This window comes from Hemicordylus capensis, chromosome 3 (assembly GCF_027244095.1).
Source record: "Hemicordylus capensis ecotype Gifberg chromosome 3, rHemCap1.1.pri, whole genome shotgun sequence".
Classification (NCBI taxonomy): Eukaryota; Metazoa; Chordata; class Lepidosauria; order Squamata; family Cordylidae; genus Hemicordylus; species Hemicordylus capensis.
Genome location: NC_069659.1, coordinates 166,799,383 through 166,815,906, shown reverse-complemented (window position 1 = coordinate 166,815,906; position 16,524 = coordinate 166,799,383). Strand labels below are relative to the sequence as shown.

The window sequence follows — 16,524 nt, the reverse complement described above, 5'->3', positions numbered from 1 at the left end:
CCTTAACAAAGGGAAATGAACCCTGCACTACCAGAGGAGCACTGTAAATGGCAATATCCAAGCGTGTCTTGGTGTGTGCCTGTAGTGTGTATGTAAGGTCAACTCACATTTCCATTTGATGCTTTAGTACAAAACTAGGTATATGAAAACTAGAACCTGAATTTGAATTTATGAATGCTGTGGTCACTGTTTCCAATCAGTTGGGCAACACTTTATGTCTGGAATCAGTTACTGGGCACCAGTAACTGATTCAGTTACTCAGGCTGAATCCAAAGTCACATCTCATGTTTTCATGAGTAGCTGTTGTTGGGCTCAAACATTTACTGTGTCTAGAAATGTTCTATCTTTGTTATTAACCACCCAGAGATGCAAGTTTTGGGCGGTATAAATATATGTTAAATAAATAAATAAATCACACACATTTACACTTGTTCAGTCAAGCTGAAGTCATCCATTAGTCTCATATCACCATCAGAGTTTTGGATGAGGGTGGCAGTGCATGAGGCAATATTATGTTTTTACTTCTTTATTATCTTTTTTGTGTGCTATGAATTAGGTAGCAGCTGATTCCCCCTGATTAGTCAAAGGCAGCAGCTTCCAGAGCAAAAGAGGAACGCCTGCTTTCAAAAGGCAACCAACCAAAGCTTCTGAAGATAGAGAAGGATGGGTTGGTGCTAGCAGCAATGGAAGGAGCTTCTTTTTCTTCTTTCTCCTCGATGATGATGAAAGAACAGGCTGAGAGGTGCCATAAGCCAGCCTCAGAGCCTTTCCTACAGCAGCCATCTGCAGTGTAGATTGGTGGAAGGCAATCCCCATCCTGCCTCAGCATTCCAGAACTGTCTTCCATGATGATTCCCATCCATGTATTGGATGGTTCCCATCATTCCATGATTATTCCCATCCCAATGTGAGTTGGGCTTAAATAGCTCCCCTACAGGGACGTAACTATAATAGGGCAAGGGGAGACAGTTGTCTTGGGGCCTCACCCCCCCCCCGAGACATGTCTCCCCCACCCAAAGCCCATCCAAGCTTCCTTGAATATATTTTTAAAAAATTTAGAGGAAGGCAGTGATGGGGGGTCATTTTAAAATTTTGTCTCTGGGCCCACTCCAACCTTGTTACACCCCTGCTCCCCTAGGGATAGTTGTATTGATTGATTGATTGATTGATTAAGTGCCGTCAAGTCTGTGTCAACTCTTAGCAACCACATAGATAGATTCTCTGCAGGATGATCTGGTTGTATTAGATTACCTTAAATTCAGACTAGCTCATGAACACGAGGAATAGCAATAGCACTTACATTTATATACCGCTCTATAGCCGGAGCTTTCTAAGCGGTTTACAATGATTTAGCATATTGCCCCCAACATTCTGGGTACTCATTTTACCGACCTCGGAAGGATGGAAGGCTGAGTCAACCTTGAGCCCCTGGTCAGGATCGAACTTGTAACCTTCTGGTTACAGGGCGGCAGTTTTACCACTGCGCCACCAGGGGCTCATAGAATAGATGCTGTGAGCCTCCTGTTTCCCAGTTTTACAAAATTTAAAACATTTTCAATAAATCAGTGCTTAATCTTTGCATTTTTGCTTTCTTTCAGTGCACAATAAAGGATATACCTGTGAACAAAATGGCAACATTCTCTGTAGGAAAATCATCCCATAACAAGGAAGGTAAAGCTGATCCCATCCACCCCGCCCCCACATTTTGCTTCTTGGATTAATCAGTATGGGATAATTAATGTAGCTTTTTATTACAAATGTGAAATGTGCAGATTTATAGAAATGCCTTTCAGTCTTTGAACTGTTCTGTAAACAGAATTTCATATTCATTTTTACATACTACTTAGTCTTATTTGTTGATTGTTTAAAGCTATGAAGACAACCCATTTTGGATTCAGTGACAGAAGCACTGACTGTCCCCCTTCAGACTTAACGTGAAACTGAAGGTCCAATAGACCGTGGTTCTGCACCCCCAGTCCTCCCATTTCCCCATCTGCTTTCAGATATTATTATTATTTATTATTAATTTTACATTTTATATCCCACTCTTCTTCCAAGGAGCCCAGAACAGTATACTACATACTAAAATTTCTCCTCACAACAACCCTGTGAAACTGAGAGAGAAGTTACTGGCCCAGAGTCACTCAGCAAGTATCAAGGCTGAATGGGGATTTGAACTCAGGTCTCCTCAGTCCTAATCCAGCACTCTAACTACTACACCACACGAGCTGCCTCTCTGCAGTCAGTGGGGCTTCAGAGAGCCAGGGAACTGGTTGTGTGAGCTTCTTTCTTGACAGAAGGACAGCCCACACAGCCAATTGGACAGGAGTGGGGAAGAAGCTTCCATGGGGCTGAAACTGTGGTGCCAGTGTTCAGATGTAATGGTGGTGTTGCAGAACCGGAATTGTAGGTGCCCAAACTCAAATCTGAAGGTTCAGAGTGGTGTCTGGGGAGGGAAACCATGGGTCCTTTCTCACCTTCAACTCCAGTTTCCCAAATTCGGACTTGTGTACAAGGAAACCAGAGATGAAAGGACTTCTGGTTTCCTGTTAACATCTGAATTCAGCAACTGTGTTTCACAGTCTGATCCTGTGGGCCACTTGAGATGACTGCCTTGCCATTGCACTTCTGCTTGTATTGGTGCAAATTAATCAATCTTCAGCCACAACCACCACACAAACAAGAACACATTTTTTTAAAAAATCCCAGTGAACTCATATTGAGCTTACTGAAAGGAACAAAATAATTTTTAGCAACAGTGTGGGAGAAGGTGGCTGTTCAAGCTAAGCTATCCTGGAGTGATTGAGTAGTTTTGATGTATAAATTAACAGACACTGCTAAGAGAGAGTGAAGGAAGAAGATACCAAATGACCAAGTTTGTTGAAAATTGGATTGTTGTTATGTTATTGGAACAATGTTGAGATGATGTTACTCAGCATGCTATGTTTGTAATGCTGTGATGAGATATTGCATTTTTATCCCACCTTCTCTGCAAGAGATTTCAATGGAATATATAGTCCTTTCCCCCACCTGCAATCTCCCATGGGTTAGGTTAGTCTGATTGACCATGACTGGTTGAAGGTCACTCAGTACATTTCATCATGGGTGAGTGGGAATTTGAACTCAGATCTCACCAGGTCATGTTCAATATTCTGTCCAATACACAGTGGCTTTGTTTTACCTTTGTTGTTTACTCACAATACAAACCATAACAATTGCATCTCCTCCACCCTTTCTCTGCCCTGCCTAACCTCCTCATTATCTATCCTCTGCCATCTTTACACAGAAATATGATATAGACAAGTGGGAACCCACAATAAAATGTTGCCATGTATACCCAGCCCTGTACTGGAGCGCTTCAGTTAAATGCTCTGGTCAGTCTGGGAAACAGGAGCCTTCTAGTTTTGTTCAGGATGGACAGGATGTGTTTGTGTATGAAGTGGGGTGGTGGTGAACGTTTCAGGGCAACAAGGAAAAAAGGACAGTTGTTGCTGTTGTTGTTGTAATGTAGCTAAAATATAAGTTTACTACCTCTGTGAGAACTAGATCAAGCTTTACAGAATCTGAGCCACTCTTCAGAAAGCTATTGGTTAGTTCAGAAGAACAATGGCCTCACAGCTGCCCTGCATGCAATAACGTCGGGGCCACTGGCAGGTTAAACAGGGTGTTGCAGCACATGTAGAGGGGTGATTCAGATAATCACCCCTCTCATGCAAGTAAAAGATGTGCTGTAATCGCAATGGCACATCCTTGATTGACGTCGGGATGAGCGTGTTTACGTCAGAGGCCCTGGCATTAGCATGTGAAGGGCTGCTGTGAGGTCGTTGTTTATCTGAACTGGCCCATTATTTATAACTGTAGTGCTCATAAAGTACCATCTGCAAAACAAATATTTGTTACAGTTGATTAGACTGCAATGACAAGCCACTATGGCCCTAAACCTCAAATGCCAAATACTAGAAAGTCGATTGGCTGATTTGTCTGTTTGACTGTCCAAATTCTTCATCCATGATGACAAACTATTACCATAGAGACTAAGCAGTGACATGAGGGTTCACAGATAACAGCGTGTGTGTGTGTGTGTGTGTGTGTGTGTGTGTGTGTGTGTGTGTGTGTGTGTGTGTTAGGGGCCGTGGGGCGGATATTTCTACCAAAGTAGAATTCATTGTTGTTTGGCATGTAGGCTGTGCCCTACCAGCTTGATTTCAGTTATGAGGTTTATCTGGGAAGAAAAGTTAATAGCTTTCCCAACTGAACACCCTTCTTTGAGGCATGTGTGCACATGCCTGGTCCAAAGAGATTGTGCAGGCTAAAGAGTAATGCTTAATTACTATTTTAGATTGAGATTTTTTAATTAGAAACTACAGCACATGGCAAGGCAATCTCTAAAGTGAATGATGCTGTAACTCTTTAGTGGAGCTCTTTCCTTAGTTGGAACCTTCACTTTTCCAGGCTTGGGAACTGTCCACAGGGTGCTGGTGGCCTATGCAAATGACCCCTGGAGTATGATTGAAGGCCTGCCGCCAGTCAGGCTTGCCAAAATTCATGTAGATGGGTTGTTTCTGACCCCTTTATTCTTTTCTGTTCCATTACAGAATTATTCACTCTTTGTTCTGTACGCTAATGACTATTTTAAAAGCTAGCACTGTATTTTACTTCATCATGTTAACCTCTGTCCTGGCCATCCCAGCTGGAATTATCTGAGGCCTAATTTAAACACAACCCCTGGTATGTAAGAAAAACTTATCTGCACAGTGTTCCACTTTGCCAGTATCCCATTCAAACCAGTTGGCTGCTATTCATGAAGTGTTAGCATGCCAATGTGGCTCTCGCCTAGGCCACAGATTCCCAGCATACTAACAATGACTAGGGAGATAGCATGTTTTAAATTGGATGCTTGTTGCATGGAATGCCACATAAGTAATTTTTCTTATGTCATCTTTACAATGAGCCTGAGTGGCAAAGGTCCAGTACATATCATAAAGCATATCATAAAAGGTACTAGTTTATTATTGCAGAAATAGTTCCTTTCATCTGGTCTGGTTCACACGTCAGGTTATATGAATCAGATCGGGTTCACACATTCGTGATGATCACTTGGTGATTTGTAGCTGGCGCAGCAGGGAAATGCTTGTCTAACATGCAGAAGGTTGCAGGTTCGAATCCCTGCTGCCACTATATCGGGCAGCAGCAATATAGGAAGATGCTGAAAGGCATCATCTCACACTGCATGGGAGGAGGCAACGGTAAACCCTTCCTGTCTTCTGCCAAAGAGAACCACAGGGCTATGTGGGCACCAGGAGTCTAAACTGACTTGATGGCACACTTCACCTTCACCTTCATATGTAACTCCACTGAAAAGTATTGTAAGATGAGGAAAAATGAAAGTCTTGCCTATGGTGTTTGTGATGGACCTGTGATAGATCATTCACTCATGCAAATGCTTGATGTAGCAGTCATCAAGCGATGAACAAACACATGCGATCTCAACTGAATCTTGGCTGGCAATACCTGGAAATGTATGAAGATGTTGTGATGTCTGAATGCAACGGAAGACTGAATTGATGAGTTCGTTCAGGACTAGCCTTGAGCATTTTGTTGTATGATTTTCAGTGTTCTTGTCTGTCCACTAATAGATACCAAGAATGCTTCCATTGCCATGAAGAGCAGGCAGCAAGTTATTAATGAGGTCAACAAGCGAAGGACCCTGTTGCAAGATAACAGCTGGATAAAGAAAAGAGCAGAGGAGGAAAAGTAAGGAAATAACCTATTTTGGCTTATGGCAAGGAGGGTCATATGTGGTACATTTTTCTGGGATTCACTTATTATATACAGCTAGGCTTCTAACTTCATCTATTGAAAATGCAGATTTCATTAGTTGTGTTTCCTTAGTACTCTCTTAAAGCCAACTTGTTACCCACCAAGCCCAATGCAATCTGTCCCCTTGTTTGGGAGTTTTAGGCAGACAACAAAACCAGGAAGTTTATTTTTCCTTCTAGGGGAGAAATATCATGCATCATAGCTGGTAGGCTGTGTCCAGTTCGTTGGGTCTCAAGTTGTGCAGACCACGGTGAGGATTGTTTCTGAGCATCTTTCAAGTTTCTTGGACTCTAAGGGCAAAACTAGATGATACTATGAAGTCCCCTCCCCCTGCCATTATTATTGTTGTTGTTATTATTATTATTTTATTTTATATACTGCTCATTGTGATCGATTGCTGTTGCTTAATAAACAGTGGCTGACATCCTGACTAAGAGGAATTCAGTAGTCCTTTAGAGTAATTCCTAAGTACTGTTGAATAATAAATAGTCAAGATGTCAGCCAATATTCCTTTAAGGAGAATCTTGCTGGATCATACCAAGGGCTGAGTCACTCTGAGTCTCTGACAGTGGCCAGATAGAAGCCCCCAGGATGCCCACAAGAAAGGCATGAAGGCAATAGCCTGCCCCCCCACCCCACAATGTGTCCCCAGCACCTGATATGCAGAGCATTGTCTCCCAGCCTGAAGATTCCATTTACCTATAATGGGTAACAACTATTGATAGACCTGTCCTCCATCAACCTTGCTAATAAAGATGCAGCCTCCCCCCGCCCAGTTGTATGAGCTTCTCTGAGACTTGAACCCAAGACCCAAAGCAACAGCTGTGCCCCACTAGGCCAACAAGCTACCTATTGAATAAAGCACCAAGGAGTTAGCTAGTACAGTGATTGGGCAGCCTTTCCCCTTCTTGCAAGACACTTGCCTCCGCTTGCTCCTCAGAAAGAAGAGGGTTGGGAGGCAGGCCACAAGGTGTGTGTGTGGTTTTGTGTGGAATCTTAACCAGACTTCTCCCAGGGGAAGGTGCTGCAGATCAAAGAGAAAGATCAAAGTGCCATAGAAGAGGTTGCAATTAAACAGGTAGCTCAACTGATAGGATGCTTCATATTGTTTTAGAGAAAGCTTGTAATGTGTCTTGTAGATGTGCAGACTTCACAGGGTTTCATGGCAGATGGCAGAGTACTTATTACAAAGGGGGAAAAAGAGGCGGAGAAGATTAAGAATGTGTCTGTTCAGTCTCCCTCACCCATACACCTACATCCACTTTCATCCAATGGATAGCTCAGCCCACACACACACTGTGTTCCAAGGAACCTTGAGGTGCCTCAAAAACATATCAGATATTTTTCAGTGAGAAAATCAGTAACATTGCACAAGCTTACCTGAAAAGCAGGCAATCATCTTCGCCTGTAATGCTCAGCCACAAAGAGGCATCCAGCATATTACTGAGCCCATTCTTTGTCTGAACGGTGTAATGATGAAATGCATGACCGGCCCGTGCTTATGTCAACTGAGTATGCTCTCTAGACCAGGGATTCTCAGCATTGAGTCCCCAGATGTTATTGGACTTCAACTCCCATAATCCCCAACCAAAGGCCACTGGGGCAGGGGATTATGGGAGCTGAAGTCCAATAACATCTGGAGACCCAGCGTTGAGAACCCCTGCTCTAGACCATTTCCCAGAATCCTCTGCAACATACAAGCATTCCATGGCAGATGTCCAGGAGTCACTCTACAAACAAGTCTGTGTGGAAAACGTTACTTGAAGATAGAACATTTGAAAGCTATTGTTTTAGCTTATATAATTGGACAGAGCTTATGACCATTCAGTTTATAATCACTATAAGAGCTGAAGCAGTCAAGTATCATGTGCAAGAGGTGTCTGTGACAGTTTCTGTATCTGCTGCCACCATTTATATACAACAGTCTTCTTCCATAATATTTACTGCCCTCAATAACAGGGATTGCTTTGGGCATGGGGTGCTACTCAATAGAAAAATTCCATATAGTTCAAAGATATAGTTTCACAAAGGAAAACAAAACATAAGTTGCTCCTTTCCAAGAAATAAAGAGTTCAAAGTTACAGTTTACTGTCCTTCAGTCTGTCCATTTCTCACAGCTTCTTCCTTGACAGCTAACTTCCAATTGACTCTACAGCATACACTTAGGCCACATTGAGACATAGCACAAACTGGAGTTTCATGTGACTGGGGTTCGTGTAACTGCATGTCTAAATGCGTGAAACTGCAGTGTGGTCCCTAACTCAAACTGAGGGTTCAGTCACCAAACTCCAGTTTGAACCCTCAGTTTGAAGCAAGGTTTGCAGCTCGGGCCTCTGGTTTGTGGCTGCCTCCATTATGTCTGAATGCAGAACTGGAGGCAGCCTTCCCTGGAACCAGAGTTGAAGGAAGGCAGCTCCTCCCTCTTTCTATCATGATTGGCTGCTGCGGCTGTCCGTCAATCAAAGGAGGAAGCCCGGCTGCTAGCTGCCCCTCCTCTCTGCAGTCTGCAGACAGGAGCCCAGAACTTATATCTGGATTCAGACAGGTAAGCACGTAGAGGTGCGGGGAGTGGAACTGGGGGTCCTGGTTCTGTGTTATGTCTGAATTCGGCCTTATAGGACTCCTGTCAATCCAAGTACTTAGCAACTACTGTTGCCATGATTAACTCCCTAACTCCCAGAGCAAACAACATATAGAAACATAAACAGTTCTTAAATAGTCAGTTCTTCACAGTGTCTTTAGCTCAAGACTCAGGCGGCAAACTGAGGGGGGTACATAATTCAGTCACCTTGCTGAAGCTAAGCAGGTCTAGGACCTGTTAGTGCCTGAACGGGTGACTGTCTAAGAACCCCATGTATGCAGTCTAGAGTTCCATGACAGAAGAAAGGTAGGAGTATAAATGGAATAAAACAAATAAATGGGGTCAAGTATGCAAGCTTTTCGTCACGTATTGGAATTTGGCATGTTCAATTAGAAGTTACCTAAGGGCCTTCATTTCTTTGGCAGAATAAATCTTTGGGCCCTGGCATTCATTTATGTGTGTTAACTTCTTGGGAGTTGGGACTTCGTGGCTAATATACAGTACATGGAGCTTTGCAGCCTTGTTGAACTTCTAGTATTAGAAGATCAAGAAGCCTGAAAGATTCCACGTATTGTACATTGTAGCCACAGAGTCCCAACTCCCAGGAAGTCTAATAATCAGTCGCATATAATCAGAGTGTACTTTCATGTGTTGTAATTCTATGTGTATGTTTCACTCACAATTACAGAAAAGATTAATGTAAACTCATAAAATTTTGGCACATAAAATGTTGGGGGAAATGCTTTTGGATCTTTATCTGAATAACTGCCCAGTGCTTCTGTCAGACTGCATCACTACTGTATACTAAATTTAGGATATATATAAATATAAGTATATAATGAGGGTGGGGAAAATCTTGCAAACTTCTTCAACATTTTCTGTAATTTTTGCCCCTTGAACATTTCCCCCTCCATTTTATCTCCATATTCCTTTTTGTTACACACCCTTCCCTATGTCTTTTGCCTTTTTAAAATTATAGTGCTTTTCAACAATAAGGGTTATCAAGTGTTTATTGTAAGAATGTGGATAGGTCTTTCTGCAATTCCTAGTCTGTAGTTTACAGGTTCTATAAAAATGATGGTATCAAATCAATGCTTCTTTTATTGTAGTACTGATGAAAACTATGGGAAAGTTGTCCTCAACCAATATAAATCTCAAGACAGCCTACACAGGTACTGTAACATATCAACTGGCTGATTTTTGTTTTGTTTTCAAATACAAGTGTCTGCTTTGAATAATAATCCATAGCAAGAACGTGCTATATTGGCTGAGCCTAGTCAGACTTTTGGTTGAACTCAAGACTGCAGCATTTTGCTATCAAATTAAGATAGAGCCAGGGAATTTGGTATACAGATTCATGACATGACTCAACATTTCAGGACTGGAAATCAGCTTGATCATTGCTGCTTTTTGAGGGAAGCAGAAGAGAAAAACTATGTATTTGTAATATTCCATCTCTCCATTGATCATGATCATATTAGTTTGGTATGGACATTCACCATAGAAGCCAAATCTGAAAACTAACCTGATCCACCGACCTATATTCAAGGAAGTGGGAAAGACTGAAAATGACGCTATTCTTTAGTTAGACCTCTTGAAATGTACAAGTTGCTAGTTTAGTAGGATCCAAGTTGCTAGATTGAATATACCTGAGTGTTATATAATGAATTTGTCATAATTTTGCATCTTGTTTTCACATGTTTATCAAATGAAAATTGAAAAATAAAATATGAAACAAATGCTTTCATATTTAACTAGCTTTGAGTACCCGGCATTGCTTGAACTTATGGTGCGAGTTTCTCTTTGTTATTGCATCCATACATTTTGTGGCTATACCCGTTGTATATACGTCTGTCTGTGCAAGGTGGTTGTCGGGGTTCCCGGGTACCCTATGTTACTTATAGGGTCCTAGGAAGTCTCTATGCTAAGTTTGGTCCCAATAGCACAAAGGGCATGGGAATATATAGGGAACACACAGACAGACATTCAATTTTATATAGATAGACATGAAAGCATTCATTTAATGACCATTGCGATTAATTAGACCTACATTAAAATTGGATTGTTTTACCATATTTTGTTTATTTAATAAGTGTATTCTGTGCCTCTTCAACATAGCTAAATTGAAGTGCACAATTCTGAAACAATATTTACTGTTGAAAATATTGTTTTATAAATACATACACACAATTCTCTGGATTTGGTGGAAGATCAATCCGGTTTATGCTAATTAGCTGCAAGAATTTTATTTGAATTTGCAGCAAATCATCTCAACTGCAATACACATTGCAATTTTTAATGCATTCTTAAATTCAAAAGATCAGTAATTAAATGACAGAGGTTAATAGTTGACAGCTCTAATATGGACGTTTTGGTGGTTGAAAGTTTTTCTTAAAATCTACAAAAATCCGTTGGCTACTATGCTTTCTTAATAACAGAGACCCAGATGAAAAAGATGATCAGAAAGCTTTGCTTAGCCGATATAGATCGGATTCTACTTTAGATAGGTAAGAAATTAATATATATTACTTTATTGCCTTGCATTTACTGGTTTTATTTATAATGTTTCAATGCAATAATCAGATCCCTTGGCCTAATTACAGAGTTTCCACATCACGCTAGTTTGGTCCTATAAGAAATATGTGATCCATTACAATGGTACAGTGGCAGTTAAATGCATGGCCCATGACAGAGGGCAACTAGTAATACATATTGTGAAAAAAGAACTAGAGAACTTGTCATGAGGCTGTAGTTAGTGGCAGTTCTGTGTTTCTTGTAAATGTAGTGTGGCTCATACTGGGCTGCCTGGGCTCAAAAGGGAAAGTTGAGTGATTTGGTGCTGCATTTTAGACAGCAGATAACAGGCCCAGGGAAGCTACAGTATAATTGAATAAATAAATATAGTCTTGTCTAACATTCATAATCTTAATGAGACATCTAGTGAGCCAACTGATAACCATTAGCCCCAAGGCTGAAGCTGCCTTTCATAATAACAGCTTTGTCATAATAATGTCATATTCTAAGGACCGATTCAGATTTTCCTTTTGGTTTATTGTTCTCACTGTCCCTTCAGGGTACAACAGGTAGAAGTAGATACCATGCCTGAAGTGAGAGGAAAGTCAAGATGGCAGTTTGAAAAGGTCTTGTTGCATTGCAAAGATTTTTAGGATTCTTGTGTGTTTTGCTCCAAACCCGACGGCTTATTCTTGAACATTTTTGTCCTCCTATTGCTTCCCAAGTTTCTGCCAGTTGCCTCCCAAATATTTTTCACATGGGTAATTGGATGGTACTCATTAGGAAGGCATGTCCATGTTGTCTGATTGTGATACTGGAGAGAAAAGAGCTTGGGGAACCAGGTCTTACTCAACTGCAACCATGAAACAATCTTGATCTGCCATGGAAATGTATGGGAACAAGTGACACACAAAACCACAAGATATTGCCCTCCTTAGAAATATCAGCATAGCATTCTAGCAGTGGCTGTTGCTGGTGTGTGTGTGTGTGTGTGTGTGTGTGTGTGTGTGTGTGTGTGTGTAGATTTCGAGCCTTTTTGGGACAAGGAACAATTTTCTCATATCTTTTGCTATGTAAACCACTTTGAGAACTTTGTTGTTGAAAAGTGGTATATAAATATTTTAATGACAACAACAATAATAAAAGGGAATTCTCAACATTCTGTACCATGCCAGTATGACCAAGAAGCAGAACCCACAATATGGCTATGCAAATGAGCAGACTGAGGTGATGCTAATAAAAGCAGAGTTGCGTCTCAATGGTGGGTTCAGCAGGGAGCCTGATTAGCCCACAACTCCAATGCTGAGTGTATCTGTTTACTTTCTTCTACATTAGAGCATGTAGCATGCATTGTGTGGAGGAAAAGGAAAGTGCTGCACTTGAGAATTTAGTTGTAGGGAGGGCAAAACCTGCCCTCCACCCTTGACACTGGATGGCCCAGTCACTGAGGACAGATTCTGCAGGGAGGTGCAACACAGAGAATCTACCTGTCATGATGATAGTCATTTCACTAGTAACACTGGGCCAGTTTGGATGATACTTTCCTCTCCAGAAATAGCCCATGCAGTTAGGAGGGTGATGTACTTGAGAGCAAGGTTGTCACAATGTTTTTCATGTATGGTGAGTGTTCCATCACCCTTTGCTGAGAATGATGAAAGGAGTTCATCCTTTCCGTTGGAGATGGGGGATGGGGACCATCTGCTGCAGTTGTGATGCACTTCAGAGAGTGCAGTGCAACTCTAGGGAAGTTAGCTGCCCCCTTTCTGGCTCCCAGTTGGAGAGGAATTCTAAGACTGATGGATTTTGAGCAGCAGAGGAACTCAGTACAAGTCTGGAGCTGGAGTGGGGGGTTGCTTGTCCCCACGCATGTGCTAGACTTCTAAGGCCCTCTGATGCCCAGAACAACTGCAAGGAACCTGTCCATCCTGCTTTCCAGATTCAAGCATGTAGCTGCAGGAGTGGGACAGATAAGGCATAAAACACACAGGTAATTGTTCTGTAACAAAGCTCCCTCATCTGCTGTCAACCTGCTGCATTGTGTAATTATAGCTCAGCTGTTCTGAAGACATTCTTCCTGGAGAGTATGCAACCTTCAGACTGCAACCTTAAATGGTTAATTCAGCCTGGTACCTGGAGCCTGTCAACTGAACCATTTTAGTGGAAGCCAGGCAAAGTTTTTTCAGCAGTGATACAAAATCCATAAAGGCCAGGAAAGGGCTCATGCTTTTTCTTTAATGCAAATCTAATGGCTTAATGAAATCAATGTTAAGCACAGCTATCCTGGCCTCTTTGGTTTGATGTAATGGCTGTAAAACTCCAAGCTGTGTTCCACAAGGAATTGTATACGATGGGCATCTTCAAATAGTATCGATCACCAAAATCCACTGTGGGGAAAAACATTATATTCCATATGGAGCAGCAAGGGGTTGCTTTGATTGCAAAGGCACTTTACTTCTTCATTAAAAGATTTGTCAGATATATTTGATATTTTTCACTACTATGCAAGTCTCATTTAAAGAGGAAGTATAGAAATCTCGGGACATTTAATAATTCATTGGTTTAAAAAAACTTAATTAAAATAATTCTTTCAGCAAGCTGAAAAACTTTTTCAAATAAGCATTAATGTTATATTGAGTCAGCTACTATTCTATTTTGTTTTCCTCATTATCATTGTGAGATTGTGTGCAGCAGCTACCGTAAGCTTTTTCTGCTTTGCTAAGAAATATAGGTTGTCGACATTTTAATTCAGACAGTCTTTTTAAAAACAAGAAACAAAAACTAGTTTCTACTGGTTTAGAGAAAACTCATTTTGATCCTTATCTCTCTCTTTTTAAGGATTTCTGGCAAAAGTGATGCTGATAAAGCAAATAAACTTCCCACTTTGGATGGCAGACACAGTAACAAGTATGTGTGAATGGAGCTTCAGAACCATCTGTTTTGAGAGGGCAAAACCAGTTTTTGTACAGATCAGCTGGATATTTTCCATCTAACCATTCCTCTTTCTTTGAGCCACAGAAGTTGGCATGGGGAGTAGCATGGGGGAGTTACTCCCTGTTGCTGACCTCTGGGATGCACAGCATCACCTATCATTGTTGTGACTTGGGAACTAGTAATGGGGAGCACCAATCATGCCACAAAGTTAACCTTTGAACCAGACCTAAATGGGGGAGTTTGGAGTGTGAGCCAGCTCTTTTATAAAAGCAACATCTCTCTTGAGTCTGGCATTACTTGACTGTGCTCTCTACAAGAACTATAGTTTCTCTCCGACACTTCAACCATGGCTCAAAAGGAGATTGATGAGGATGTTCTGCAGCACCCCTTTTTGTATGGATATAAAGGGGTATATAAAGGGGATATAATTTTTCTTGAGCATACTCACTGAATATAGCTGATCCACTCATACTTCTAAAAAGAGCTCTTTTATGACATAATCCATCTCCCGATGGGCATCCAGGGGGATCTGTGTAGGTGGTATCATCATCGTCATTATCATCATTATTAATATCATCATCATTTATTATTACTTTATATTCTAATTTATTATTAAGAATATTTATATTCTGCTGCTCAAAAAAGAAAGCTCTCAAAGCAGTTAACTTAGAAAAAGGAATTAGTTGGTTCCCTGTCCCAAAAGGCCTCACACACTAGAAACAAGCACAAGAGAGATATCAGCAATAGCCATGGAAGGGATGCTATGCTGGGATAAATACGTAGGAGCAGTTGTTATATTGCCCACCATCAGCAACAATTCATGGCCATATGCCATGGTATAATAGGTTCTTCGACGTGGTCTTCATCTTTTAAACCAATGGGCTATGCGCCTGCTCAGAGACCTCATTGGAACCTATTAGCTCAATTATCCTGATTTAGGCGGGAAACCCCGCCCCCAGCTGCTATATGCAGCTGTGCCACTCCACATTCCCTCAGTCTTCGTCTTCCAAGCTTCAGTAGATGTTGTGGAATCTTTCGCTCTGCAACGAGTAGGATGGTAACTTTATTAGTTCTCTTGTTGTTTTTTCTCCTGTTTCCCTGTTTTTATGCCTTGTTGTTTTTTCTTTACTTCACGCAGTGGCATCTTTTTATTGGTGTTTTTATTTGGGGGGAACCCCTCTCCCCCCATTCTCCCCCTGTTCGTTTAGCTCCAGCCCTGGATGGGATGCAGCTTTGTGGCCAGCTGTCCAGGAGCTTTCTATGCCGGGCAAGAAAAACTTTTTAAAGCGTGTTCATCGTGGAGCCAAGATCCCTTCCCCCGATACTCATACCTACTGTCTTCTCTGCTTGGGAGAATCCCACATGGTTGCGACCTGTGTCCATTGCCAAAGGTTTTCAAAGCAGGCTCGAAAGAATAGGGCTTTTTGCTTGTGCACTGCCCTGTGGGACCTGGCCCTCCGTTTGTCAAAGGCCTTATTGTTGAAGCAGTCATTTAAAATGGTTTCTTGAGTACTGTCAGAGCATATGGACTCCGCTCCTCCGGCGCTAGAACACTTGGCTTTGGTACTGGTACTGTTGGTGCCTACTTCAGACCCACCTGTAGTTTGGTTCCTTCTGCACCATCAGACTCTTTGCCGGGGCTGCCTCCTTCGATATCGACTCCTTCTTCTGTCCCTTCAGAACCGCCAAAAAAGAAAAAGAAGAAGAAGCTGGCACAAGTTCCTCCTCTACCCACGGGACAGCATCTGCCACCTATTCCTAAGAAGAAGAAGTCCCTGCCGGTTTCTTCTTTGGAAGTACTGTTGTTGAAGAAGCCGAAATTGGTCTTGTTGATGCAAGGCTCGGGAATTGTTAATCGGGCGTCGGCGAGTATGCCACCCGCGGTACTGGTGCCTTCGGTACCGAAGACTGCTGTTTCTCCGCTTCATACTAGTTCCCCAGTGGGCAGAAGGTCTCCAGGCCGGACACCTGACTGTAGCTTTCCCAGAGTGGAACAGGAAAGCTTGATGGTGGCCAATAAACTGGACTGTGCTCTTTTGAACTATGAGCCTTATTCGCGGACAGGGGTGATGCGAATTCGACGTGGCTTCCTAGGCATTGTTTGCCTCCTATGTGACGTATGGACCAATCCCTCTGTGGGGATCAGGGGGCATGTTGGGACTTGGTGGTCCACTCCTCGGAATGTAGATATGGAAGAAACTGGGATCGGCATTGTCAGTCATACTCCGGTTGGTACCATAACTCTATGCGGGGTTCAGTGTACCATGCAGGGATTGAATCCCTCTCCTGTGGAGAATGGCACCAGGAAGGAGGCACGTATAGACAGTTTCCTTTGGAGTGTCATTCTGGTTATTCTGGCCGTGTGTGTGTGTGGGGGGGGGTTCACAAAGGTTCCCCCCCCCGCCAGCCTTGGTCATCACCCCTTCCGGCTGAACCAGCCAGTTCGTCGGCCTGTTCAGGCCTGCATGCATAGATTGGTGCGGTGGCCATGTTGCCCACTGCTGCACGTGTGAAAAAAGGCCTCTGTGAGGCCCTAGGCCATGCCAGGACTTGCAGAGGCCATTTGTGCATGTGAGGCGGCAGGCAACATGACCGCTGTGCTGATCTATGCAGGCCCGAACGGGCTGATTCAGCTGGAGGGGGTGATGACTGAGGCTGGCGGGGGGAGGGGGGACCTC

General features: G+C 42.5%; 1 protein-coding gene across 1 annotated transcript in view; it reads left to right on the top strand.

Annotated features, from left to right (window-relative positions):
- Positions 1-771: 771 nt before the first annotated feature.
- The window catches only part of SCEL (sciellin), a 72,918-nt gene continuing 57,165 nt past the window's right edge, over positions 772-16,524 (top strand). The window contains exons 1-6 of the mRNA XM_053312509.1: positions 772-907; positions 1,599-1,671; positions 5,637-5,754; positions 9,511-9,573; positions 10,840-10,908; positions 13,751-13,819. Coding sequence (XP_053168484.1) covers positions 1,629-1,671; positions 5,637-5,754; positions 9,511-9,573; positions 10,840-10,908; positions 13,751-13,819 — 362 coding nt within the window. The 5' untranslated portion in view covers positions 772-907; positions 1,599-1,628. The remainder of the gene's footprint in view (positions 908-1,598; positions 1,672-5,636; positions 5,755-9,510; positions 9,574-10,839; positions 10,909-13,750; positions 13,820-16,524) is intronic.